General features: G+C 42.1%; 2 protein-coding genes and 1 long non-coding RNA gene across 7 annotated transcripts; all 3 read right to left on the reverse strand.

Annotated features, from left to right (window-relative positions):
- Positions 1–892: 892 nt before the first annotated feature.
- On the reverse strand, positions 893–8,293 carry LOC143376818 (uncharacterized). Of its 5 annotated transcripts, none has more exons than XM_076827522.1 (17): positions 8,271–8,293; positions 6,071–6,120; positions 5,785–5,965; positions 5,595–5,726; positions 5,347–5,503; positions 3,661–5,218; positions 3,409–3,592; positions 3,018–3,314; positions 2,783–2,865; positions 2,523–2,716; positions 2,301–2,459; positions 2,095–2,223; positions 1,889–2,019; positions 1,566–1,818; positions 1,388–1,484; positions 1,207–1,317; positions 893–1,124 (listed from the first exon to the last, which is right to left on the reverse strand). In XM_076827522.1, the coding sequence occupies exons 1-17, from the start codon at positions 8,276–8,278 to the stop codon at positions 1,057–1,059; spliced, it is 3,792 nt and encodes a 1,263-aa protein (XP_076683637.1). In that variant the 5' UTR covers positions 8,279–8,293; the 3' UTR covers positions 893–1,056. The 5 variants fall into 5 exon arrangements, with proteins under 5 accessions (XP_076683637.1, XP_076683641.1, XP_076683635.1 ...); XM_076827526.1 differs by lacking the exon at positions 8,271–8,293 and adding an exon at positions 7,833–7,849; XM_076827520.1 differs by lacking the exon at positions 8,271–8,293 and adding an exon at positions 7,805–7,839.
- A 3,416-nt stretch (positions 8,294–11,709) lies between these two features.
- LOC143376826 (uncharacterized) lies at positions 11,710–12,815 on the reverse strand. Its single transcript, XR_013087171.1, has 2 exons — positions 11,996–12,815; positions 11,710–11,933 (listed from the first exon to the last, which is right to left on the reverse strand). It is a non-coding gene; the product is annotated as an uncharacterized LOC143376826 (long non-coding RNA).
- Positions 12,816–16,513: 3,698 nt separating this feature from the next.
- LOC143376815 (uncharacterized) lies at positions 16,514–24,309 on the reverse strand. Its single transcript, XM_076827498.1, has 17 exons — positions 24,115–24,309; positions 21,605–21,654; positions 21,319–21,499; positions 21,129–21,260; positions 20,881–21,037; positions 19,195–20,752; positions 18,942–19,125; positions 18,584–18,880; positions 18,373–18,455; positions 18,111–18,304; positions 17,889–18,047; positions 17,683–17,811; positions 17,477–17,607; positions 17,154–17,406; positions 16,976–17,072; positions 16,795–16,905; positions 16,514–16,712 (listed from the first exon to the last, which is right to left on the reverse strand). Exons 1-17 carry the CDS (start codon positions 24,288–24,290, stop codon positions 16,645–16,647), a joined length of 3,960 nt encoding a protein of 1,319 aa, XP_076683613.1. The 5' UTR covers positions 24,291–24,309; the 3' UTR covers positions 16,514–16,644.
- Positions 24,310–24,668: the final 359 nt, after the last annotated feature.

A 24,668-nucleotide genomic window follows, 5' to 3' on the forward strand; every position in this document is an offset into this window, starting at 1 on the left:
TCCACTGCGCATGGCACGCCAGAACCGTCTCCCCAAGAGGCTCCGTATGTGCAACGAAAAAACATTTTAAGCACTAGCGTTAATAACAAATTCGAGCTAGAGTCTTAAGAATATTGTTTGTCACTATCAGTATACTTTACAGAGTCTATTAGGTGTTGGTTTAATTATTTTGAGGGGATATAAAAGCAATTTTGTTCGTAGTATTTTGGACAGGGTCTGTGTAATAGTGGTACGTCACTGTAGGACGAGAAGAGGATCTCGGGAAATTTCTTGCAAACTGAATCAGGATAGAAAATCCAAACGATATCCCATTCGATGTTCCACAGGTCTTTTACCTTTTAAGTAAAGTTAGAAAACTCTACGTGCTTCGTAGAGATCTATAAACAGTCTAATGTATTTAACCTAATTGCTTTCCAGATGGTTAAAATATCCTATCTAAAATAATGCATTACGTAATTTGTACGTTAATAATTAATAATTAATTACCTACTGGTTTTAATTTGAATGAAGGAAAATAAGGACGGTACAAAGGAAATAATACATCTTCAGTTTTCTCGGTTGTTTCAAAATGCTAGATAGGACATTTTAACTAAGGAGTATGCGGTCTACAAGTATGCGGTCGTTATAAAAATAACTTTCATGAAACATCAATATTAAATAGAAATTAAAAGTACCAGTCAGTCCAACGGTGATAAAATTGTGGTAACAAAGTGTTGGAGACTGAACTAGTTTGCTGTCGACGCCTGACGATGCGTGTCGTCTGACTCGCGCGAGCACACGCAAATTGGACTATACACGGATAATTTCGACAGGATTCCACTACGGGAAATCGATGATTCATTAATTCTACGTTACAGGATTAGCGAAGAAGGTATGAAATATGAATGCGAAAAATGTGCAAATCTGTTTCTTAATTCATCTTCTTACATTCAGACAATTTTCAATTTATCAGTATTATAACTTGCTACCTAGTTTGTGTTCACTCTGTCTTCGAATAATTATATACTAAGGACGTGCAGGCATTTGTATTTTATTAGAACAGCATCAGATACTACATCAAAGTATCATTTGCTCCTTGCTGGTTAAGCTCGTTAACAGAATCCTCTCCGTGGTAACAGGCCCATCTGTAAATAAACAATTCACGGTAATCGAATTCCAGCGATCACCTAGTCACCTATTCCGCTTTATAAATCCTTATCAACTTACCTAGTTGATACCACGGGTCATTATTCCCAGCGTCTTTCCTTGCCGAATCAATTGCGTGGCGCAGAGCAAGCGGTACCACACAAGTCATGCATAGCGGCGGCTCACCAATAGCTTTAACACAAAGGTACCAAATAAAAATCTATTCAACACCACTCGTCTTGGTAGTTGCATTTATTTGTACCTTTCGAACGAATCACGCTGAGCTGGTTCGGTGAATTTCGACGGAAATAAATACGGAAATCGATGGGGATATCCTTTGCCCCGGGTGGCTTGTAATTCTGCGGGAAAGAAAGACACGTTGCACGTCAAGGAAATCATTTCTCAGATAAGCCTTCAATGTACAATTATGGAGAACGAACCCAGGTTCTGTAATTGACCAATTCGCCAGATTTCGGATCGTAAATTAAGTCCTCCGAGGTCCAGTATCCGAGTCCCATTGCGAAGGCACCCTCCACTTGTCCCACGTCCAGCTGTGGATTCATACTCTTCCCTACGTCCTCTATTAAATCCACCCTGGTTACGTTGTGCTGGCCAGTTAACATGTCCACCTCAACTTCGGCCACGGTAGCTCCGTATATGGGGTACGGTTGAATATCGTCTTTCGCGGTGTACCTGCATAGCATTACGAATTGGTTGAGCACACGTTGCAGTGGAAAGTTACAAGCTATTGCTACGAGCGTACATGTAACGTGCACAAAGATCAACATCCTTTAGGTATGCTGCCATCACCAATTCCTGCCACGTGGGATTCTTTAGCTCCTGCCTGATGGGTTCCAGTCTCTTCATAAGCTCCTTGCAAGACATCATTGTCGCCTGAAATCAAACACGATCGCTTTGATCCATCATAAAAAGCGATAGGTGAAATACTTACTGCTGTGGTACACTTACATATGCACAGGTTTCGCTTGTGATGCTGCCACCAGTGACAGCATTGTTTGGAGCTGTTAAATTGTTAGTTGGCTTGACAGTAACCAGTGACAGTTCGATTCCTAAAAAGTGTGCTGCCACTTGAGCTATCTGCGACAGAGGAAGACTAACGTCAGATCTGATTTCCAGTCAACACCCGATGTATCGACAGCTATGCTTCCGCGTACCTTTGTATTAATTCCCTGACCACACTCGATTCCACCATGAGTCACAGAAACTGTACCGTCGCGAGCGTAGATTGCAACGTGGGCGTTGAACTGGCCCCAGAGTTGCAGGGGATACATCATGGTTGTGATCGCGATCCCCTTCTTCTTCCATCGGTTTTCCTATGGAGATTTCGATAAGCTTCAATATTTGTAACTGCTAAACGGTACTACGAGGCTTCTTACATTATTGAACGCCTCCACTGCATTCTTCCTCGTCCCATAGTCAGCCAGCTTGCACAATTCCTCTACCATCGGCTGCAGAATACGCTTGTGATCGTCACTCATGTTCAGCAATCTCACCTCTAATGGATCTTTTCCTACAGCCTTCGCGATATGCGTCATTATGTTCTCTACCATACCCAAACCTTCAGTGGACCCTGGAAACGAGTAGAAATACATAGAGAGATCCTTCTTTCTATCAATGGTAGATTAATTTGGCTTACCTGGTGCTCGACACCAAGTATTTGACGCCAAATCGGTTTTGGCTTCGAAGCCCTGAAAGGCCCAGGTACTTGAATCGTAGCAGCTGCGAAGTTCCGTACGTACAATTAACATTTCTCTCGCCAAAATTAGAGAACAATAAAAGAATCTTATTCAATATGACTTACCCACTGTGCAGTGCTGAGTATTTTATATCATTAACAATTGCATACAATACCATTAATTGCATTACAATACCTTTTCAATTGTTCTACCGCGGAAGGTGCGTGGGCCTCGTTTAAGATGCAGCCAGCGTTACCCCAGTGCTTGGAATTCAGGTACTGTATTCGTCCATTGTCATCCACGCCCACCTCGTACTCCTGAAGGGTATCGAACCTCTTGCCAATGGCCTTCATGTTGCTCTCTATAGACAATACGAAGCGCACTGGACGATTCAGTTTATAGCAGGCCACCGCGCAGGCACAAGCCACCTGCGTGGCACGGGATATCTTCGCACCGTAAGCGCCACCCAGCCGCCTCACTTGGATATTTATGCTACGCAGAATTAACGCAATAGTTAATCAAATATTATAGTATTCACTTCGTACACCTAACTTACACTCCAACCACAGTCACGCAGATATCTTACCTATTGTTCTTTACGTTAAGGCACTCGGCTATGGAAACCTGAGTCAGATCTACCCACTGCGTTGCAGGATAAACGTCCATCCCATCCTCAGTAGGCACGCAAACACAGGACTGTGGCTCCATGGTGTAGTGATACTGACCACCACACCGGAATCTCCCTTTCAACACATGCTTTGTGCCCTTCCCTGTAAAGAATTATAATAGTTAGCGCTGTACGGTCCAACAGTCCTGTTATGTTTTTATTAAAAGGTACCTGTGCCCTTAGCTGCCTCGTTAACAGTTTGGAGGAGTCTGCTGGAATCGTTTGAGGCTAAGACGTCTTCTATGGTCACCACTGCTTTGTCACCCACACCGGCATAGCTGACGCGTACTCTCTCCGCCGCTTCATTAGCGATCGCGTGGGTGGTGGCGACGATTATTCCAACAGGCTGTCCAACGAACTCTACCTTCTGGTCCGCGAATAGCACTTCGTCGATGTCCAGCATTTGCTCCTTGCTGCCTCCGTACACGAATATGTTCTTGCCAGGAATATCCTTGGCGGAGAAGAACGCGACTGCTCCGTTCATCTTCAGCGCCTCGGAGGGGTCTATGCTCTCCACCCTGCCGCTGGGCACAGTGGACAGCACGAAGGCACAGAAGACTTCGTTGCAAAACGGCGGCACGTCGTTCACGTACTGCGCCTCCCCGGCAGTCTGGTGCACGGCGTCCATCTTCGGCATCGGTTGGGTCAGCGGCCACTCGTTCTTGTCCGTATCGAAGTCCTGCCTCCCGGAGGACACCTCTCGCTCTAATAGAGTCCCTCCACTGCGCAGTCGCTGGTCCACGTTCTCAGGCTTGATCCCCAGAAGGAACTTGAGGAACAGCCCCATGGCGAGGGTCTTCCTGAACTTCGGGGAGTAATCAGGCAGCACGTGGTCGGGCTCCAGCTCGCTGTTCAGCTTCTCGATGGCCTGCTTCGCCACGTCCTTGTTGAAGATGGATTTTCCCACCAGGAAGCTCTCCGTTTTGGAGGCGTGCAGGAAGTCCTTGTGTATGCCGCCTATTATGATGTTCGGGTTCGTCAGAACCTTCCCAGTCCTGTCCAGCTTGAACAGGAAGCCGGCGTTCACGTGCGCGTGGGCGTTCTGGGCGCGCGGCATGATCTTGAACGACCTGTACTTGTACTCGTCGCCCAGAGCTGGCAACACTATGCTGTAGATCAGCTTGTGCTTCATGTCCAGCTCGAGGAACTGCAGCAAGGTCACGCTGGTCTTTTTACCGCCAGCATCCACCACGTGCAGTTGCGCGCCCGCTGTCTCGAGCATCAGAAACAGATCCGAGGGGAACTCCCGATGCTGGTGCTTGATCATCAGATTCCCAGCTAGGCTCCCGACGTTCCTCACTGGCACGCTGGCTATGAGGTCAATGTGGCGGGCCAGGTGCTGCAGGTACTTGAAGTTCGGCTCTTTAGAATACTTGTTGAAGGTCTCCATGGCCACTGTGAGGGAGACATTGCTGCCGATGGTCAGGCTGTCGTCGGTCTTGCTTATGTTGCGTAGATTAGCGAGGTCGTTTATGTCTATGTATATGTCAGGTACTTTTAACCGGTATACGCCGTGAGCAGTATTGCCACCGTGTAAAACGTAGCTCGCGTTCGGGTTCTTCTGGAAGATCTTGAAAAGCTCGTCGACTGAAAGGACCTTGTAAAATTGCGAGCCTTCCAGCTTCATGTCGATCTTATTCTCCGTAGTTTGAATAACGCTGTGGCAACCATTGCAGCCATTTTTACAGGGCAGACCTGTCTTCTTGCACGCTTTGATCTTGTAGAGCTCCTGCGCGAGAGGAAAAGAGAACGAGGCAATCTTAATCTTTCATAGATTGTGGTGATAAGTGTTAAATAAAGATATTCTTTATAAGAGCTAGAGGCTTATCTGTTTAAGTTATCTTAGCTTCTTATTACTTCGATATCATGCACATCTTTGGCAAGGTCTCTGGGAGCGTCAGTAGCAAAGCCCTTGAAAGCATCCAAGATAGGTCTGTAGCCAGTGCATCGACAAATATTGCTGCCGAAAGAATTCTCGATCTCCTTCATGGTGAGCTTCTTGTCCTGTAGAAGACTGGAAGACAATATTTCACAGTTAAACCTGTTCCGAGACATATTGCGAAGAGATACAGTCTCTGGAATAGTTGCGCGAGTAGACAGCGTACCTGTACATATTCATTACCATGCCGGGCGAACAATACCCACACTGCGAACCATTCTTCTCCGCCAGAGTAGCCTGTAGTGTGTGGTAGCCTTCTCGCTTGTTACCCAATCCCTCGATAGTCTTAATGGCCCAGCTGTGATCGAAGAATCCCTTTTCAGCGATGGAATTTTATTAGAAAAAGCTGTACGTACCCATTGCAAATGAGAACTGGCACCAAGCAAGAGTTCACGGACATTGTCTGACCCTTGACTTCCACGGACACGATGCAAGCACCGCAGCCACCCTCGTGGCACATAGCCTTGGTTCCTCGGAGCTTGGCATGATCCCTGATGAAGACGTTGAGAGATGTTCCTGGTGGGATGTTCCCTGTGACTGGAGGAGGGATCACCGTTATTAATTTCTTTTTCAATAGAATTATTAGTTTGTTTAGCGCGATCCCTATTACTCTTTAATATTAGAGTTATTTTAAGGACGCACCAGTGTATGAGCTTCCATTGATAGTGAACTCCACAGTAGATTTGGTATCCCTGAAACAGAAATTTAAGGTAATTCTCTAAGTTGTATAAACTAACACAATTCGCGAATACTAAACACAAAGTTGCACATCAGCACACAGCGAATACAGTTAGTGTAACAGGATAACCAGCTCGAATTACGGGGGGCTGCAGCCCCAGGCCCCACTTTCCAGGGGGGCCCCCTTCTAAGCCATAGTTGCCTTCAGTTCTAAGCGATTAGCTCACTCTCTCTGTCTTCATCGGAATTGTAGTATCAAATAAATTGGCTGGGAGTTTCACAACATCCAATTTTATGTTTTTATTTGAAAATTTAATTGTTTAAACCTCCTTTATGATATCTATTTAAATTTTTACAACTTCTAGGATTTTTTTTAGACATATACACGGTACCCCATTTGAAATTCGCACGCAACCTTCGGGGTCCTCGAAGGTTCGATAGCCCTGGGCCCCGAAAATCTTATTCCGGGCCTGCGGGATAGAGATCTTTGGTGCCTTTCAAAATAAACATCAGTGTACATATGCAAGGTGAACTTTTTTTTTGAAAAAAGTCAGAGAATCACGCTCGTGCACTTGGCATACGTACAATACAATGCAATCTATCAATATAACAGAATAAAGTTACTCGAATCATTTTAAATTGAAGATTATTTCGCTACGCACGAACTACACATCCGAGCCACTATATGACGAATACAAGCGTCACAGAAGCAAGTCTAAAGCATCCTTGTATCACTTCACGACCCGGACCACTTTCCCTACAAACTCCAGTAAAATAATCTATCAGAAAATGTAATCGCCACATTAGTGTCATTAATACCCAAAGATATTAGTCATTGTATTCAACGCAGGAGTCCACGCGTGACAACGATAGACTGCCGCGAAGCACACGTACAGCGTTAACACTAGAATGAGCAGGCAGAATTTGTCACGCTAGGCGCGATTTTCCCGTACATCAATCAAGATGATTAAGGGGGCTTGCGTAAGAAGGGGCACGAGATGCTGCATAACTAGGCAATGATCGAGGTCATGAAAATCGCTGGGGGCTAATGACGATATGTAGTGCTTGTTTTAGGAGCAGCTAATGATAAACGGCGAAAAACATAATGAAGAATGAACATTCGTTGTGTCACGCTAGGATCAGCAATTAATATCGAAATATCACATATCTCATTTGCAAAAAAAAACGATTTCCTTATCAGGCATCCATGATTGATTAGATCTTGCGTGGAAAACTACAGTTTATCGGAATACACTGTTCCTGCAGTGATTGACAATTACTGATCCGTTTAATATTTCGTAAATTCCCTGCTTGAGATACTCTGCTTCTCTTTTTTGGAAAGCCTTTACTTCGAAATTTCTAATTAAAAAAGAAGTGAAAAATAAAAAAATATACAAAAAAAATTTACGTTAACTGGTTTTAAAATGCACTAAAAACTAAAAAAATAATTATTTTCTCGTACTACAATTACGATGGCGATATGTCATTTTAAAGAAAATCGTGGGACCGGATAATTCATAAAAGGATACGATTCAATTTAATACAGAATCAAGCCTCGAAATGAGCATTAAAATATCCTGCCCCACGATTTTCTTTAAAGTGATACATCACCATCGTAATTGTAGTACAATTTTTTTTTAGTTTTTAGTGCATTTTAAAATCGTTTAATTTAACATTTTTGTAATATATTTTGCTCACAAAATATTAAAAGTCAGCATTGCATTACATTTCATTGAAGCAGAGACACAGCAGGAAATCCTAATCCAGACTTGATGAAGCACTAGCCACTACTAAAGACAAAGCCAAACTGCAACAATCTTATTACAACTCGTGAAGCTAGTCATCCAATTATGTAAAATGACAGGAGAAATGTAGCCCATAGTTTTTTCGCAATTCTATAGAAAATTAGCAAATAGCAAACTGATAATTTATTTTTATCCATGCACGTGGGAAATAATGACGAGCATACGGTATTCCTTATGCGGCAGTTTCTGCAATACATGTGCGTAACTGTTTGCAAAACGCTCCTCGAACACTTATGTATACAATTGCAGCAGAATTCTATCATTTTTAACTCGCAACGTACAGAGCGGTTTATAACATTACGGAGTACAGTAATGTAAAGAGATGCTCGCAACTTAATGTAATTATTCAAATTGATTACTTAGTCATCAAAAGAACAGACAAATCCTGCGTCGTTCGTTTCTTCTAGAAGGAATTTCGCTTTATACGAGCCTTAATCTATCGACTGTACAATAACTGTTATTTAGGAATTCCTTAAGGAACCATGCATTTGTAGAATTTTACAATGTTAATTATTGTTAAACCAGAGATTAGGTGAAGCACGAATTTTCGAGCGCCACTTGAAAATCGTTTAAATAAAATTGAATTAGCGATTGGATTGTTGGTGGTTTCAAACGGAGAATTAGTGTATCGTATAATCGTTAATTAGTTAAGGGGGTAGACACGGGTAATGCAGCGCGCTGTATACCGACACAATCTGGCCCGAAACATGGGTTCGGGATTTTTCGTTTTTCGTCCTTATATGAGCAGATTTGGGGCTGGGCGAGATCTCATTCGAAAGAGGAAGGTTCAATGCGGAGCGCTCTGCTCATGGTTCAACGAGATTGTCTTGATATGTAATAATATCAGTGTCCAAAGTAAAGCAAAAGTCGACAAAATATACCCGCAGAATCCAAGCATTTTTAGGTCACTAAAAGAGTTTTGTGACTCAAACGGTGAGCAGAGCACTCCGCATTGAATCTTCTTCTTTCGAATGAGACCTCTCCCAGACCAAAATCTGCTCATATAAGAACGAAAAACGAAAAATCGTGACTACATTCCCAAATCAGAGTTCCGCCATATTGGCGATAATACATAGCAAGTCACGTGACAAATTTAGTTGAGGTAGTAGATACGAGATGGCGCCTACTCGGGAGGACTGCCAACGTGGATTCATAGCAAAACTGAAGCGATAGCTGGATATACGAGCCACAATAAAAGCATGATGGAGTCAATGTATGCATTTTCAGACGATTGTAGGTTAGGTTATATTCATTTTAGGCATACATTGACATAGGAACTGCTGGGAATTGTATACATTTACTAAATTAATGCTTTTATCGTTACATATACATCACTTGAAATCGCTGTCGTATTTATGTCAGAGTAATTCAGGCAGTTAGAACAACAACGGACTAACCTACATTAAAAAAAAATTTCCTATTGTACATCGATGGCTTACAATTAGTGCACACATATTGTATGTCCACTTTTAGCGTTTTTGAGAAAAACAGGTTCAAACATTCAATGGTACTTTATAATTACATAAAAATTTTTTGCATTATTGTAATATAGGTATCACTGAAAGTATGTAATTAGTAGTATAAGTTAGAATCTGCAAAATTATAATAATAACTCGACAATAATGCTTGGAAGTTGGACATGCTATTGTAACCAAGTACAGAGGAGGACATACTATACTGAATGATATTATATAAAAATGAATGAAAGGAATAATACTGGAAATAATCTCACTTCAATATTATATTTATTTTTAAAGTAACAGGAATAAAAAAGTAATTCGCGGTAGATATAGGAACACTTTAAATTTTTTTTATTTATTGTTACATTTTTCCAAGACTATTTTCATCCAGTAACGTCTCCGGAGGGCAAATCAAAGAGCAAGAAGTGGCGCAGATGTTTCGAGACAGTGACTGTTTAACGAAGAGACGCAGAATTTTGGAGCGCATTATTCCCTTTACTAATATATTTTCATACGTGACAAACTGTTGTAACGTTTCTCCCATGTTCAATAATAGACAAGTCAAGTTACTAAAAATATTTTTCAAGTTACTAATATATTATACATTTCCTATGTACTTTACTGATATGTTAGTAGAATTGTACAGCGTTGAGATGTATTTTACATGAAATAAAGGGGAATTGTCTTAAATTAGGAAGATAATTATATTCTTTATATGTTTTGCCTGAAATTAGTTGTATTTTCTATAATAGACAAATCTATTTGTTGTATTTTCTATAATAGACAAATCAGATTGCTAAAAATATTTTCTTCTTGTTACAGATTAACCTTGGGAACATTTCTCGGTAGACAGGATTGAGGAACTTTAAGTGAGACAAATGATGGAAAGCTGATAGTGATTTTATACATAAAATGAAGTGAAATTATATATTTTATACTTACTAATAATACAATATTAATCAGCATTCATTTCTACATACTTATATTAATTTATTGTAACACTGTAAAAGCCTTTTCTGCAAATAAAGTGGGAAAAACTTGAAAAGAACTGTATTATTATTTAGAAATACCTTTTACATATTCCTATCCAAATTCCAAACCTTTGCAGCTTCGATTCGCAACTTTAAAGGTGACGCCTTTGAAACTGAAATTCAGAATACCTCTTTTCGCTTCATGTTCTCCTGATGCCTGGGCCAAAATCTGGCAAAAATTTTCAGAATGCACAAAATTGGGCTTCGTAACAGGAGAACATGATGTCGAAAGAGGTGGCACTAAGTAACGTCTTCGGAGAGAGAATCGAGGATGCCTTCAAAGCTGAAATTCAGAATACCTCTTTTCGCTTCATGTTCTCCTGATAACTGGGCCAAAATCTGGCAAAAATTTTCAGAATGCCCAAAATTGGGCTTCGTAACAGGAGAACATGATGTCGAAAGAGGTGGCACTAAGTAACGTCTTCGGAGAGAGAATCGAGGATGCCTTCGAAGCTGAAATTCAGAATACCTCTTTTCGCTTCATGTTCTCCTGATACCTGGGCCAAAATCTGGCAAAAATTTTCAGAACGCACAAAATTGGGCTTCGTAACAGGAGAACATGATGTCGAAAGAGGTGGCACTAAGTAACGTCTTCGGAGAGAGAATCGAGGATGCCTTCGAAGCTGAAATTCAGAATACCTCTTTTCGCTTCATGTTCTCCTGATACCTGGGCAAAAATCTGGCGAAAATTTTCAGAATGCACAAAATTGGGCTTTGTAACAGGAGAACATGATGTCGAAAGAGGTGGCACTAAGTAACGTCTTCGGAGAGAGAGAATCGAGGATGCCTTCGAAGCTGAAATTCAGAATACCTCTCTCCGCTTCATGTTCTCCTGATACCTGGGCCAAAATCTGGCAAAAATTTCCAGAATGCACAAAATTGGGCTTTGTAACAGGAGAACATGATGTCGAAAGAGGTGGCACTAAGTAACGTCTTCGCAGAGACAATCGAGGATGCCTTCGAAGCTGAAATTCAGAATACCTCTTTTCGCTTCATGTTCTCCTGATACCTGGGCCAAAATCTGGCAAAAATTTTCAGAACGCACAAAATAGGGCTTCGTAACAGGAGAACATGATGTCGAAAGAGGTGGCACTAAGTAACGTCTTCGGAGAGAAGTAGAAGCCTTGAGCGAAAGTCGATAGAGTTTGAGAGTAGTGAATGGCATATTTAAAGTAGTGCTTTAATGCGAAGATTTTTAAAACCACTCTGCGTGGAAGGATCTTTTTAGGTGTTCTTTTTAGCATGTCTTTTATATGGGATTTGGAATAGGAAGGAGTAAGTAGAGCTCGTTAAATAAAAAAACTCTTTTACCACTTAGCTGCAATTTATTCAAATAAGTAAAATGCAATACAATGAAATGTTACAAGTGTAACTGGGTTAGGTCTGGGTTAGGGGAGGGTTAGGGGTATCCGTTAGGGACTTCTCCACGTAGAAAAAAAAAAAAAAGGTCTGGGTTAGGTCTGGGGTCGGCTGAAGCAGTATCAGTCGAAAATGCAGCCGGTTTAACGTCTTCTATGTAAAAATTCCTTACCTGTAAAGCAGAAATATACACGATTAATAATCGCTCTAGTTACAGTATGTGAGATTAGTTACATCGCATCAGGGGGACCAAGCCGTCTTTGTTTGGCTGAAGTTTTCCCGTTTAGTTAGCACCGCATCGGTAGTTCGATTCGCTGAAAGAAAGGTTATGTTCTCGAACACGCAAAAGGTTGGTACATTTATTTATTTACGATCTGAGGGCGTGGGCATCTTTTGGGGGCTTTATAGATTATTATGCAATTAATTTGCAAAATAAAATTGTTTATTTATTGCTCGAAGAAGTTTTTTGAAAATTTAACAGTAGGATAAAACAGAACACCCAATCCGAGAAAATGGCGCTGCGCGCCATCTATCGGAACGTGACCAAAAGTGGCGCCCCCTATTGAAAAAAAAAAAAAATCAACTTTGCCAGGCTGTATCTCTGTTCCAAGTGCAGATAGAACAAAATCGTAGAGGAAAATTTTGCACTGTTTAATAAACTCTATCATCCTGCGCAGTTACTTTTTTCGTAGGTGCGGCGGTACACTTGAAAACTGCATTTGAACTCATTTTTTAAATGGAACCATACAATTTTGTTTACATGAATTTATTCCTTGCGTTATTCTGCGTATAAAAAGTATAAGGTAAGATAGTCGAAAACTCAATAGCTTACGAGATATTTAATTTTATATAGGAAAAAATATTAGTACGAAGTTTCATCGTTTGGGGGCGCCACTTTTGGCATATTTCGTAATAAAATTAAATATCTCGTAAGCTATTGAGTTTACGACTATCTTACCTTATACTTTTTATACGCAGAATAACGCAAGGATTAAATTCATGTAAACAAAATTGTATGGTTCCATTTAAAAAATGAGTTCAAATGCAGTTTTCAAGTGTACCGCCGCACCTACGAAAAAAGTAACTGCGCAGGATGATAGAGTTTATTAAACAGTGCAAAATTTTCCTCTACGATTTTGTTCTATCTGCACTTGGAACAGAGATACAGCCTGGCAAAGTTGCTTTTTTTTTTTTTTCAATAGGGGGCGCCACTTTTGGTCACGTTCCGATAGATGGCGCGCAGCGTCAAATTTCTATGATAGGTATCCTGTTTTACCCCGCTGTCAAATTTTCAAAAAGCTTCTTCGAGCAATAAATAAACAATTTTCTTATCAGTATTGATTGCCAAAAAATTTCTAGTGTTCACAGAAGAATCCTATGGTCTCCGATTGCAAATAAATGAATAAATAAAGGTTTAGCGTGTTCGTGAAAATAACCTCTTTCCCAGCGATTTTAACTTCTAAAGGCTCTTCCACGCAAGAAACAAACACTTTTATTATTGGAAATGATTGCATAATGATCTACAGAACCTCTAGAAGAGACCTGTTCCTTCAGACTGCAAATAAATAAAAAAAAAAAAATTTGTATACTCCGATTACATGACTGTTCCGGTAAGTTAACCTATTATGTTTATAAAATTATTTTACCTAAATACTTTTAGTGGTGCCATTTAAAGTACGGACACCTGGTTACCTCCTACAAGCACCGCAAAATATTCTTTTCAGATCGAATTATTATTAACGATTTTTGGAGCCGACAAAAAGAAAATGACAATATTCTGTGATTAACGGAAATATTCATTACCGAATAATGTGAATTCTGTAGACTTCAAGTTATCGTTGCAGTTTGTACATAAACCTTTCTGACAACGCGTAATGTCGCAAAGCACCGTTTGCTTGGACACAGAATTACGAAAGTTGAGGCCCACAGAGTTGTACATGCTGGGGCAAATTCTAAACATATCAGACAATTTTCAGAATGCACAAAATTGGGCTTCGTAACAGGAGAACATGCCGTCGAAAGAGGTGGCACTAAGTAACGTCTTCGGAGAGAGAATCGAGGATGCCTTCGAAGCTGAAATTCAGAATACCTCTTTTCGCTTCATGTTCTCCTGATACCTGGGCCAAAATCTGGCAAAAATTTTCAGAGCGCACAAAATTGGGCTTCGTAACAGGAGAACATGATGTCGAAAGAGGTGGCACTAAGTAACGTCTTCGGAGAGAGAATCGAGGATGCCTTCGAAGCTGAAATTCAGAATACCTCTTTTCGCTTCATGTTCTCCTGATACCTGGGCCAAAATCTGGCAAAAATTTTCAGAACGCACAAAATTGGGCTTCGTAACAGGAGAACATGATGTCGAAAGAGGTGGCACTAAGTAACGTCTTCGGAGAGAGAATCGAGGATGCCTTCGAAGCTGAAATTCAGAATACCTCTGTTCGCTTCATGTTCTCCTGATACCTAGGCCAAAATCTGGCAAAAATTTTCAGAACGCACAAAATTGGGCTTTGTAACAGGAGAACATGATGTCGAAAGAGGTGGCACTAAGTAACGTCTTCGGAGAGAGAATCGAGGATGCCTTCGAAGCTGAAATTCAGAATACCTCTGTTCGCTTCATGTTCTCCTGATACCTGGGCCAAAATCTGGCGAAAATTTTCAGAACGCACAAAATTGGGCTTTGTAACAGGAGAACATGATGTCGAAAGAGGTGGCACTAAGTAACGTCTTCGGAGAGAGAATCGAGGATGCCTTCGAAGCTGAAATTCAGAATACCTCTGTTCGCTTCATGTTCTCCTGATACCTGGGCCAAAATCTGGCGAAAATTTTCAGAACGCACAAAATTGGGCTTTATAACAGGAGAACATGATGTCGAAAGAGGTGGCACTAAGTAACGTCTTCGGAGAGAGAATCGAGGATGCCTTCGAAGCTGAAATTCAGAATACCTCTGTTCGCTTCATGTTCTCCTGATACCTGGGCCAAAATCTAGCAAAAATTTTCAGAACGCACAAAATTGGGCTTTGTAACAGGAGAACATGATGTCGAAAGAGGTGGCACTAAGTAACGTCTTCGGAGAGAGAATCGAGGATGCCTTCGAAGCTGAAATTCAGAATACCTCTGTTCGCTTCATGTTCTCCTGATACCTGGGCCAAAATCTGGCAAAAATTTTCAGAACGCACAAAATTGGGCTTTGTAACAGGAGAACATGATGTCGAAAGAGGTGGCACTAAGTAACGTCTTCGGAGAGAAGTAGAAGCCTTGAGCGAAAGTCGATAGAGTTTGAGAGTAGTGAATGGCATATTTAAAGTAGTGCTTTAATGCGTAGATTTTTAAAACCACTCTGCGTGGAAGGATCTTTTTAAGTGTTCTTTTTAGCATGTCTTTTATATGGGATTTGGAATAGGAAGGAGTAAGTAGAGCTCGTTAAATAAAAAAACTCTTTTACCACTTAGCTGCAATTTATTCAAATAAGTGAAATGCAATACAATGAAATGTTACAAGTGTAACTGGGTTAGGTCTGGGTTAGGGGAGGGTTAGGGGTATCCGTTAGGGATTTCTCCACGAAAAAAAAGGTCTAGGTGAGGGTTAGGGGTATCCGTTAGGGATTTCTCCACGTAAAAAAAAAAAAAGGTCTGGGTTAGGTCTGGGTTCGGCTGAAGCAGTATCTTGTGCAAATTTCATGTCAATGAACCCAGTCGAAAATGCAGCCGGTTTAACGTCTTCTATGTAAAAATTCCTTACCTGTAATGCAGAAATATACACGATTAATAATCGCTCTAGTTACAGTATGCGAGATTAGTTATATCGCACTGGCACACTCTAAACTCTAAACATGTCACACATATACAAGCACGCACACACGCACAGCATTTCAAGATTTCAGAGTAGGTAGTTGCTGAATTGGCCGCTTCTCGTGTCGCACCCAACGTTACCGACTGATTTTAAAATAAGATTACAGTGCTACGAGTGGTAGGAATTAATATTAAATCTTACCGGAAACATAAAATCTAAAACGACTAATTTCAATCAACATGTTGCACAATAAAATTATTCCCTTTACTAATATATTTTCATACGTGACAAAATGTTGTAACGTTTCTCCCATTTTCAATAATAGACAAGTCAAGTTACTAAAAATATTTTTCTTCTTACAGGTTTTAACTTCGGAATATTTCGACGGAATGATGGAAACCTTGATAGTAATCACAAGAAAATAGTGACTTTATATACCTTATACTTTATTGTAACACTGTAAAGGCCTTTTATGCAAATATATTGAAAGAAACTTGAAACAAACTGTATTATTATTCAGAAATACCTTTTGCATATTCCTATCCAAATTCCAAATATCTATGGTATTTCCTTAAGAATACCATAGATTTCCTTTGTTAATAAGTCGATATTGAAGAAAATTTTGCAACTAGTGCCCATGGAATACTATTCAGAAATTACAAGCTTCGAGTCTTTCAAAAGCATCACATTAACCGAGAACTGTTTAAAGGCCCATGAAAGGCGTAGCTCTTGTTTGCTACTTTAAGGCGATGCCTTCGAAGCTGAAATAGCCACTAAACATTTGTTGTCATATAGCATATATTTAGGTTATATTTCCTGTCACTTCGAGGAGCCGACCACATAATAATCACGCGTATCCAGTCTGCGCATTTTCACTAGCCCAATTCAACATTCAATACAATTTTGTATATATAATGTTTGTTGATAACTGCTTTCTGCAGAGGACGTGTAATATGAATACGGAGCTTATGGAAATATGTTTATTAATTTATTTTCTTACATTATGTAGTTTGTGTTCGCAGTGACTCCGAGTATGTACCTATGTGCTAAGAATGTGCAGGCATTTGTATTTTATTTAAAAAACATCAGAAACTACCTCAAAGTACCATTTGCTCCTTGCACGTCAAGCTCGTTAACAGAATCTTCTCCGTGGTAACAGGCCCATCTGTAAATTAACAACTCACGGTAATCGAATGCCAACGACCACCTAGTCACCTATTCGGCTATTTAAATATTTATCAATTTACCTAGTTGATACCACGGGTCATTATTCCCAGCGTCTTTCCTTGCCGAATCAATTGCGTGGCGCAGAGCAAGCGGTACCACAAAACTCATGCATAGTGGCGGCTCACCAGTTGCTACAACACAAACGTATCAAATAAAAATCTATTGAACACCACGCGTATTGGTGGTTGCATTTATCTGTACCTTTCGAACGAATCACGCTGAGCTCGTTCGGTGCATTTCGACGGAAATAAATGCGAAAATCGATGGGGATATCCTTTGCCCCGGGCGGCTTGTAATTCTGCGGGAAAGAAAGACACGTTGCACGTCAAGGACACCATTTTTCAGATAAGCCTTCAATGTACAATTAGGGAGAACGAACCCAGGTTCTGTAATTGACCAACTCGCCAGATTTCGGATCGTAAATTAAGTCTTCCGAGGTCCAGTATCCGAGTCCCATTACGAAGGCACCCTCCACTTGTCCCACGTCCAGCTGTGGATTCATACTCTTCCCTACGTCCTCTATTAAATCCACCCTGGTTACGTTGTGCTGGCCAGTTAACATGTCCACCTCAACTTCGGCCACAGTGGCTCCGTATATGGGGTACAATTGATAATCGTCTTTCACGGAGTACCTGCAGAGAATTTCGAATTGCTTGAGCAAAACTAGCTGCAACAAGTTCAAAGCTACTGTTACGAGCGTACATGTAACGTGCACAAAGATCAACATCCTTGAGGTATGCTGCCATCACCAATTCCTGCCACGTGGGATTCTTTAGCTCCTGCCTGATAGGTTCCAGTCTCTTCATAAGCTCCTTGCAAGACATCATTGTTGCCTGAAATGAAACATGAGCACTTAGTTCCATCATGAAATGCTATAAGCGAAATACCGTTGCAGTAGTATAACTTACATATGCAGAGTTCTCGCTGGCGATGCTGCCACCAGTCACAGAATTGTTTGGACTTGTTAAATTGTTAGTTGGCTTGACAGTAACCAGTGACAGTTCGATTCCTAAAAAGTGTGCTGCCACTTGAGCTATCTGTGACAGAGGAAGACTAATGTCAAATCTCATTTCTTGTCAACACACGATGTATTGGCAGCTTTGCTTTCCCGTACCTTTGTATTAATTCCCTGGCCACACTCGGAGCCACCATGAGCCACAGAAACTGTGCCGTCGCGAGCGTAGATTGCAACGTGGGCGTTGAACTGGCCCCAACGTTGCAGGGGATACATCATGGGTGTGATCGCGATCCCTTTCTTCTTCCATCGGTTTTCCTATGGAGATTTCGATAAGCTTCAATATTTGTAACTGCAAAACAGGACTGCGAGGATTCTTACATTGTTGAACGCCTCTACTGCGTTCTTCCTCGTCTCATAGTCAGCCAGCTTACACAATTCCTCTACCATAGGCTGCAGAATACGCTTGTGATCGTCGCTCATGTTCAGCAATCTCACCTCCAACGGATCTTTCCCGACAGCCTTCGCTATGTGTGTCATTATGTTCTCAATCATACCCACACCTTCAGTAGACCCTGGAACCGAGTAGATATATACATAGAGAGATCCTTCTTTCTACTAATGGTGGATTAATTTGTCTTACCTGGTGCTCGACACCAAGTGTTCGATGGCAAGTCGGTTTTGGCTTCAAAGCCCTGATAGGTCCAGGTGCTTGAATCGTAGCAGCTGCGAAGTTCCGTACGTACAATTAAATTTTCCCTCGCCATAATTAGAGAACAATAAAAGCACCTTATTTAATATGACTCAGCCACTGTGCTATACTGAGTACTTGCATGACATCATTAACAATTTACCTCTTGAGGTGTTCGACCGCGATAGGTGCGTGGACCTCGTTGAAGTTGCAGCCTGCGTTGCCCCAGTGGTTGGAATTCAGGTACTGTATGCGCCCATTGTCATCTACGCCTACCTCATACTCCTGAAGGGTATCGAACCTCTTGCCAATGGCCATCATATTGCTCTCTATAGACAATACCAAGCGCGCTGGACGATTCAGTTTATAGCAAGCCAACGCACAGGCACAAGCCACCTGCGTTGCACGGGATAGCTTCGCACCGTAACCGCCACCCAGTCGCCTCACTTGGATATTTATGCTATGCAGAATTTAGGAAACAGATAATTAAACTCCACACCACTGTCGCACAGATATCTTACCTATTGTTCTTTACGTTAAGGCACTCGGCTATGGACACCTGAGTCAGATCTACCCACTGTGTTGCAGGATAAACGTCCATCCCATCTTCAGTGGGCACGCAAACACAAGACTGCGGCTCCATGGTGTAGTGATACTGACTACCACACCTGAATCTCCCTTTCAGGACATGCTTGATGTCTTTCCCTGTAAAGAATTATAATAGATAGTGCTGTAAGGTCCACCGCGTTCTGTTACATTTTTATGAAAATGTACCTGTGCTCTTTGCTTTCTCATTAGCAGTTTGGAAGAGTCTACTGGAATCGTTCGAGGCTAAGACGTCTTCTATGGTCACTACTGCTTGATCACCCACATCGGCATAGCTGACGCGTACTCTCTTCGCTGCTTCATTAGCGATCGCATGGGTGGTGGCGACGATTATTCCAACAGGCTGTCCAACGAACTCTACCTTCTGGTCCGCGAATAGTACTTCGTCGAAGAACAGCAGCAACGCCTTGCTAGCTTCGTACACGAACAAGTTCTTGCCAGGGATATCCTTGGCGGAGAAGAACGCGACTGCTCCGTTCATCTTCAGCGCCTCGGAGGGGTCTATGCTCTCCACCCTGCCGCTGGGCACAGTGGACAGCACGAAGGCACAGAAGACTTCGTTGTGTAACGGCGGCACGTCGTTCACGTACTGCGCCTCCCCAGCAGTCTGGTACACGGCGTCCATCTTCGGCATCGGTTGGGTCAGCGGCCACTCGTTCTTGTCCGTGTCGAAGTCTTGCCTCCCAGAAGACACCTCTCGCTCTATTAGAGTCCCTCCACTGCGCAACCGCTCGTCCACGTTCTCAGGCTTGATCCCTAGGAGGAATTTGAGAAACAGCCCCATGGCGAGAGTCTTCCTGAACTTCGGGGAGTAATCAGGCAGCACGTGGTCAGGCTGCAGCTCGTTGTTCAGCTTCTCGATGGCCTGCTTCGCCACGTCCTTGTTGAAGATGGACTTGCCCACCAGGCAACTCTCCGTTTTGGAGGCGTGCAGGAAGTCCTTGTGTATGCCGCCTATTATGATGTTCGGGGTCGTCAGGACCTTCCCAGTCCTGTCCAGCTTGAACAGGAAGCCGGCGTTCACGTGGGCGTGGGCGTTCTGGGCGCGCGGCGTGATCTTGAACGACCTATACTCGTACTCGTCACCCAGAGCTGGCAACACTATGCTGTAGATCAGCTTGTGCTTCATGTCCATCTCGAGGAACTGCAACAAGGTCACGCTGGTCTTTTTACCGTCAGCGTCCAACACGTGCAGCTGCGCGCTTGCTGTTTCGAGTATCAGAAACAGATCCGAGGGGAACTCGCGATGCTGGTGCTTGATCATTAGATTTCCAGCTAGGCTCCCGACGTTCCTCACTGGCACGCTAGCTATGAGGTCAATGTGGCGGGCCAGGTGCTGCAGGTATTTGAAGTTCGGTTTTTTGGAATACTTGTTGAAGGTTTCCATTGCCACTGTGAGGGAGACATTGCTACCGATGGTCAGGCTGTCGTCGGTCTTACTTATGTTGCGTAGATTAGCGACGTCATTTATGTCTATGTATATGTCAGGTACTTTTAACCGGTATACGCCGTGAGCAGTATTGCCACCGTGTAAAACGTAGCTAGCGTTCGGGTTCTTCTGGAAGATCTCGAAAAGCTCGTCGACTGAAAGGACCTTGTAGAATTGCGAGCCTTCCAGCTTCATGTCGATCTTATTCTCCGTAGTTTGAATAAAGCTGCGGCAACCATTGCAGCCATTTTTGCAGGGCAGACCTGTCTTCTTGCACGCTTTGATCTTGTAGAGCTCCTACGCGAGGGGAAAAGAGAACGAGGCAATCTTAATTCCCTATAGATTGTTGTGATAAGTGTTAAATAAAGATATTCTTTATAAGAGCTAGAGGCTTATCTGTTTAAGTTATCTTAGCTTCTTATTACTTCGATATCATGCACATCTTTGGCGAGGTTTTTGGGAGCGTCGGTAGCAAAGCCCTTGAAAGTATCTAAGATTGGTCTGTAGCCAGTGCATCTACAAATATTGCTGCCGAAAGAATTCTCGATCTCCTTCATGGTGAGCTTCTTGTCCTGTAGAAGACTGGAAGACAATAGTTTACAGTTAAACCTGTTCCGAGACACATTGCGAAGAGATACGGTCTCTGGAATAGTTGTGCGAGTAGACATCGTACCTGTACATATTCATCACCATGCCGGGCGAACAATACCCACACTGGGAACCATTCTTCTCCGCCAGAGCAGCCTGTAGTGTGTGGTAGCCTTCTCGCTTGTTACCCAATCCCTCGATAGTCTTAATGGCCCAGCTGTGATCGAAGAATCCCTTTTCAACGATGGAATTTTATTAGAAAAAGCTGTACGTACCCATTGCAAATGAGAACTGGCACCAAGCAAGAGTTCACGGACATTGTCTGACCCTTGACTTCCACGGACACGATGCAAGCACCGCAGCCACCCTCGTGGCACATAGCCTTGGTTCCTCGGAGCTTGGCATGATCCCTGATGAAGACGTTGAGAGATGTTCCTGGTGGGATGTTCCCTGTGACTGGAGGAGGGATCACCGTTATTAATTTCTTTTTCAATAGAATTATTAGTTTGTTTAGCGCGATCCCTATTACTCTTTAATATTAGAGTTATTTTAAGGACGCACCAGTGTATGAGCATCCATTGATAGTGAACTCCACAGTAGATTTGGTATCCCTGAAACACAAATTTAAGGTAATTTTCTAAGTTATTTAAACTATCGCCATTCACGAATACATAATCTATCTAATTTATATATTATATAGAATTCAGTTAGTGTAACAAAATAAGGAAGTTATGGATTGCTAAGTAGAATGATAAGTTGTTTCATGGCTTCTGTATTTAGGTGTCCTGTACACGTGAATAGAATGATTGCTTCTAATTACATATTGATTGTTCCCTTCAATGTACTCTTTTTGTTCATGCGGTATTATAAGTCAGCGCCAATATAAGGACTTATATAAAAGAATTATATAAAGACAGCGCCAAAGAACAACAATCTTATCGCAACCCGCGCATCCAATTGTATTAAACTAGCAAAATACCCCGTGCTTCGCTTCAGGCCTAAGAGTTATTAAGGACTCCATGAAAGCACACTTTACCTCTTTTCACCCCCTTCGGGATGGTATTTAAAAAAAATCCCTTTTTACTCAGCACCTACGTCGAAATATATTCTCCGAATTTCATGTGTATAGGGTCAGCGGTTTGGGATGGACGGTGATGAATCAGTGACACAACGATTGTATAAGTATAGATGAGAGAAGAAACGCAGCCTGTAGTTTTCTCGCAGTTCCATACAAAGTTAGCTAACAGCAAACTGGGAATCTATTTTCATCCAAGCAGCTAAGAACGAGGCTACGTTATTCTTTATGCGGCAGTCTCTGCAATAAATGCACTTAACTGCTTGCGAAACGCACCTCTAACACTTATGTATACTATTGCAGCAAAATCCTATCATTTTCAATTCGCAACGTACAACACGGTTTATAACATTACGGAGTGCAGTTATGTAAAGAGATGCTCGTAACTCAATGTAATTATTCAAATTGATTAGTCATCAAAAGAACAGACGAATTCTTCTAGAAGGAATTGCGTTTTACGAGCCTTAATTTATTCGCTACACAATAAGTGTTATTCAAGAAGGGAGCAGGTACTTGCAGAACTTGTAATCTGTACGACCGATGGTTAATGAAAATTCTAGTTGACAAGCAGAGGTAGTTAAACGTAAAATTACGAGCATCTGCACACTTAAGGTAAAATCAATTACCGCTGGAAGATCCGGTGTCTACGAAGACAGAAGCCTGATTCTAGTAATACCCAGCTTATCAGTGATCATTGTGCAACTCCATTGTACCACGTATTATCAGCGAAACCGCTGTGATTTGATTGCAAGCCTCGTTAACGAAATCACTGAAAGCCTGAGCTTCAATTGCAGCCTTGGTAACTATAGAACGAGCCTCTCGTTCTTTTCACCTACTCTATTCTGATCATCTTAGTGCTCCTTGAAACGAAATAACTCAGAAATATACATCATTATTTAGAGTATTCAGTTAGAAATTATTAATAACTTTCGTATCGCTTATGTTTCTTGACAGTTCAAAGAAAGCACCAAATATATAAGAAACTGTGAACGGTCTTATCGCTTATCAGGTGTAGCAATGATAGTAATAATTGATTCTAGAAAAAATTCTAAATACTGCTTAAAGCGATAGGCGATTGGTTTTCTATTTCATTAATTTTTCATGCCTTCGTTAATTCGTCTGAGTCATTTATGGCCCCCTAATTTTTCCAAACGTGTCTCCTTCTTTCCCCAGCGACCCTATATTTCTTTTCCTTCGCGTCTTTCACTGTCTGTGAAAGGATCCCAGGACGTTCACTTTTTTAATTCGTGCACCGAACGAAATTCAGTCTGAATCGGTGTTTCCGCATAAGTTCTCATGGCTTTCTATTTCGCCAGCTACATTCTTCTGCTGGCCCCTCTCGGGCGATCGCAGCTGCCTGAGCGATGCGCGGCGGTGTGGAAACCCTTTTTCTAAGTTTAGACGTAGAAAGTATTGTTATTACTTCTATGCTTTATAATGGTGATATAAGGTAGGCTCTCGCTACGTCTCACCTCGGCGCAACTAGGGCTGGGACTATTCGAATAATTTAATATTCGAATATTTCAGTACAAATACTGAAATATTCGAATTTTCAAAAAAAGAAGTTGCGCCTAGGGTTGCAACTTCTTTTCGCACTCACATCTAGGCTGGCCTCGCGTCAATTTCTCCGTACTTGCAGTTACCTGAGCTTGCCTCGCTTCAGGTGTTTGGTCAGTTGCTCAGAGAATCTCTTCCTGTGCAGTCAATTCAGTAGGCTCACACTACGCCTCGCCTCTATTCCTCAAAATATTCTCGAGGAAGAATCTGCGGCTCGAAGTCGCCCTGAGGTGAGGCGAGGCGAAGCAAGGCGTCAGTGTGAGTCAAATTGTCAAACTACATAAGAAAAGCATAGGAAGAATACAATGAGCCGAGGCGAGGTGTAGTGCCAGTCTGGTTCAACTCCTCCAGCGGAAAAGATACAGCACTGAACTGTTGGCTGTTCCTGCCGATAGAATTGAACACCAACAGCAGAGAATTCAGAAACAGCGTTACTTACCCGACACCTTTTTTAATATGGTCCATGCTGGTTGCTTTGAAGCAGAGTTCTGAGTCCAAGAATGGAAAGAGTAAGGAACGGCTCGACCACAACCGAAAGGTCACTGGAAGACCACCTTCAGTGAGTGAGTTGCGTGGGAACTGACTACTTTGATGCAAGTTGCGAGTGTAGCTCATTTTAACTGACCTCCCACCACCTACAACAACTATAGCTACAGAAATTATATATTATTGATGGCTCCGTTTATTAGACGCACCTAATGACACTGACTACAGGATACACCAGAAACGTTCCATCAGAAGCTTCAGAGCTGTCCATCCATTCGTCCCTTCGTTGTCCTGCTTTCGAATTTTTCTGGGGCCTGGTGGCTTCTCCGCTCTGGAAAAGATGTTCAAACGATGTTAGAAGAGTAGAAGGTGAAGCAAGGTGTACAAGATCAGAAATAAGACTCACTTTGGGACATCTCTAATGAAAAGTAAAACCTTGGAGCTCTGAGCTTTCATCCGCAGCTGAGCTCGCGAAGGGACTTTCAAATGGCCTGCGCAATGGTCGAC

This window comes from Andrena cerasifolii, chromosome 15 (genome assembly GCF_050908995.1).
Source record: "Andrena cerasifolii isolate SP2316 chromosome 15, iyAndCera1_principal, whole genome shotgun sequence".
NCBI lineage: Eukaryota > Metazoa > Arthropoda > Insecta > Hymenoptera > Andrenidae > Andrena > Andrena cerasifolii.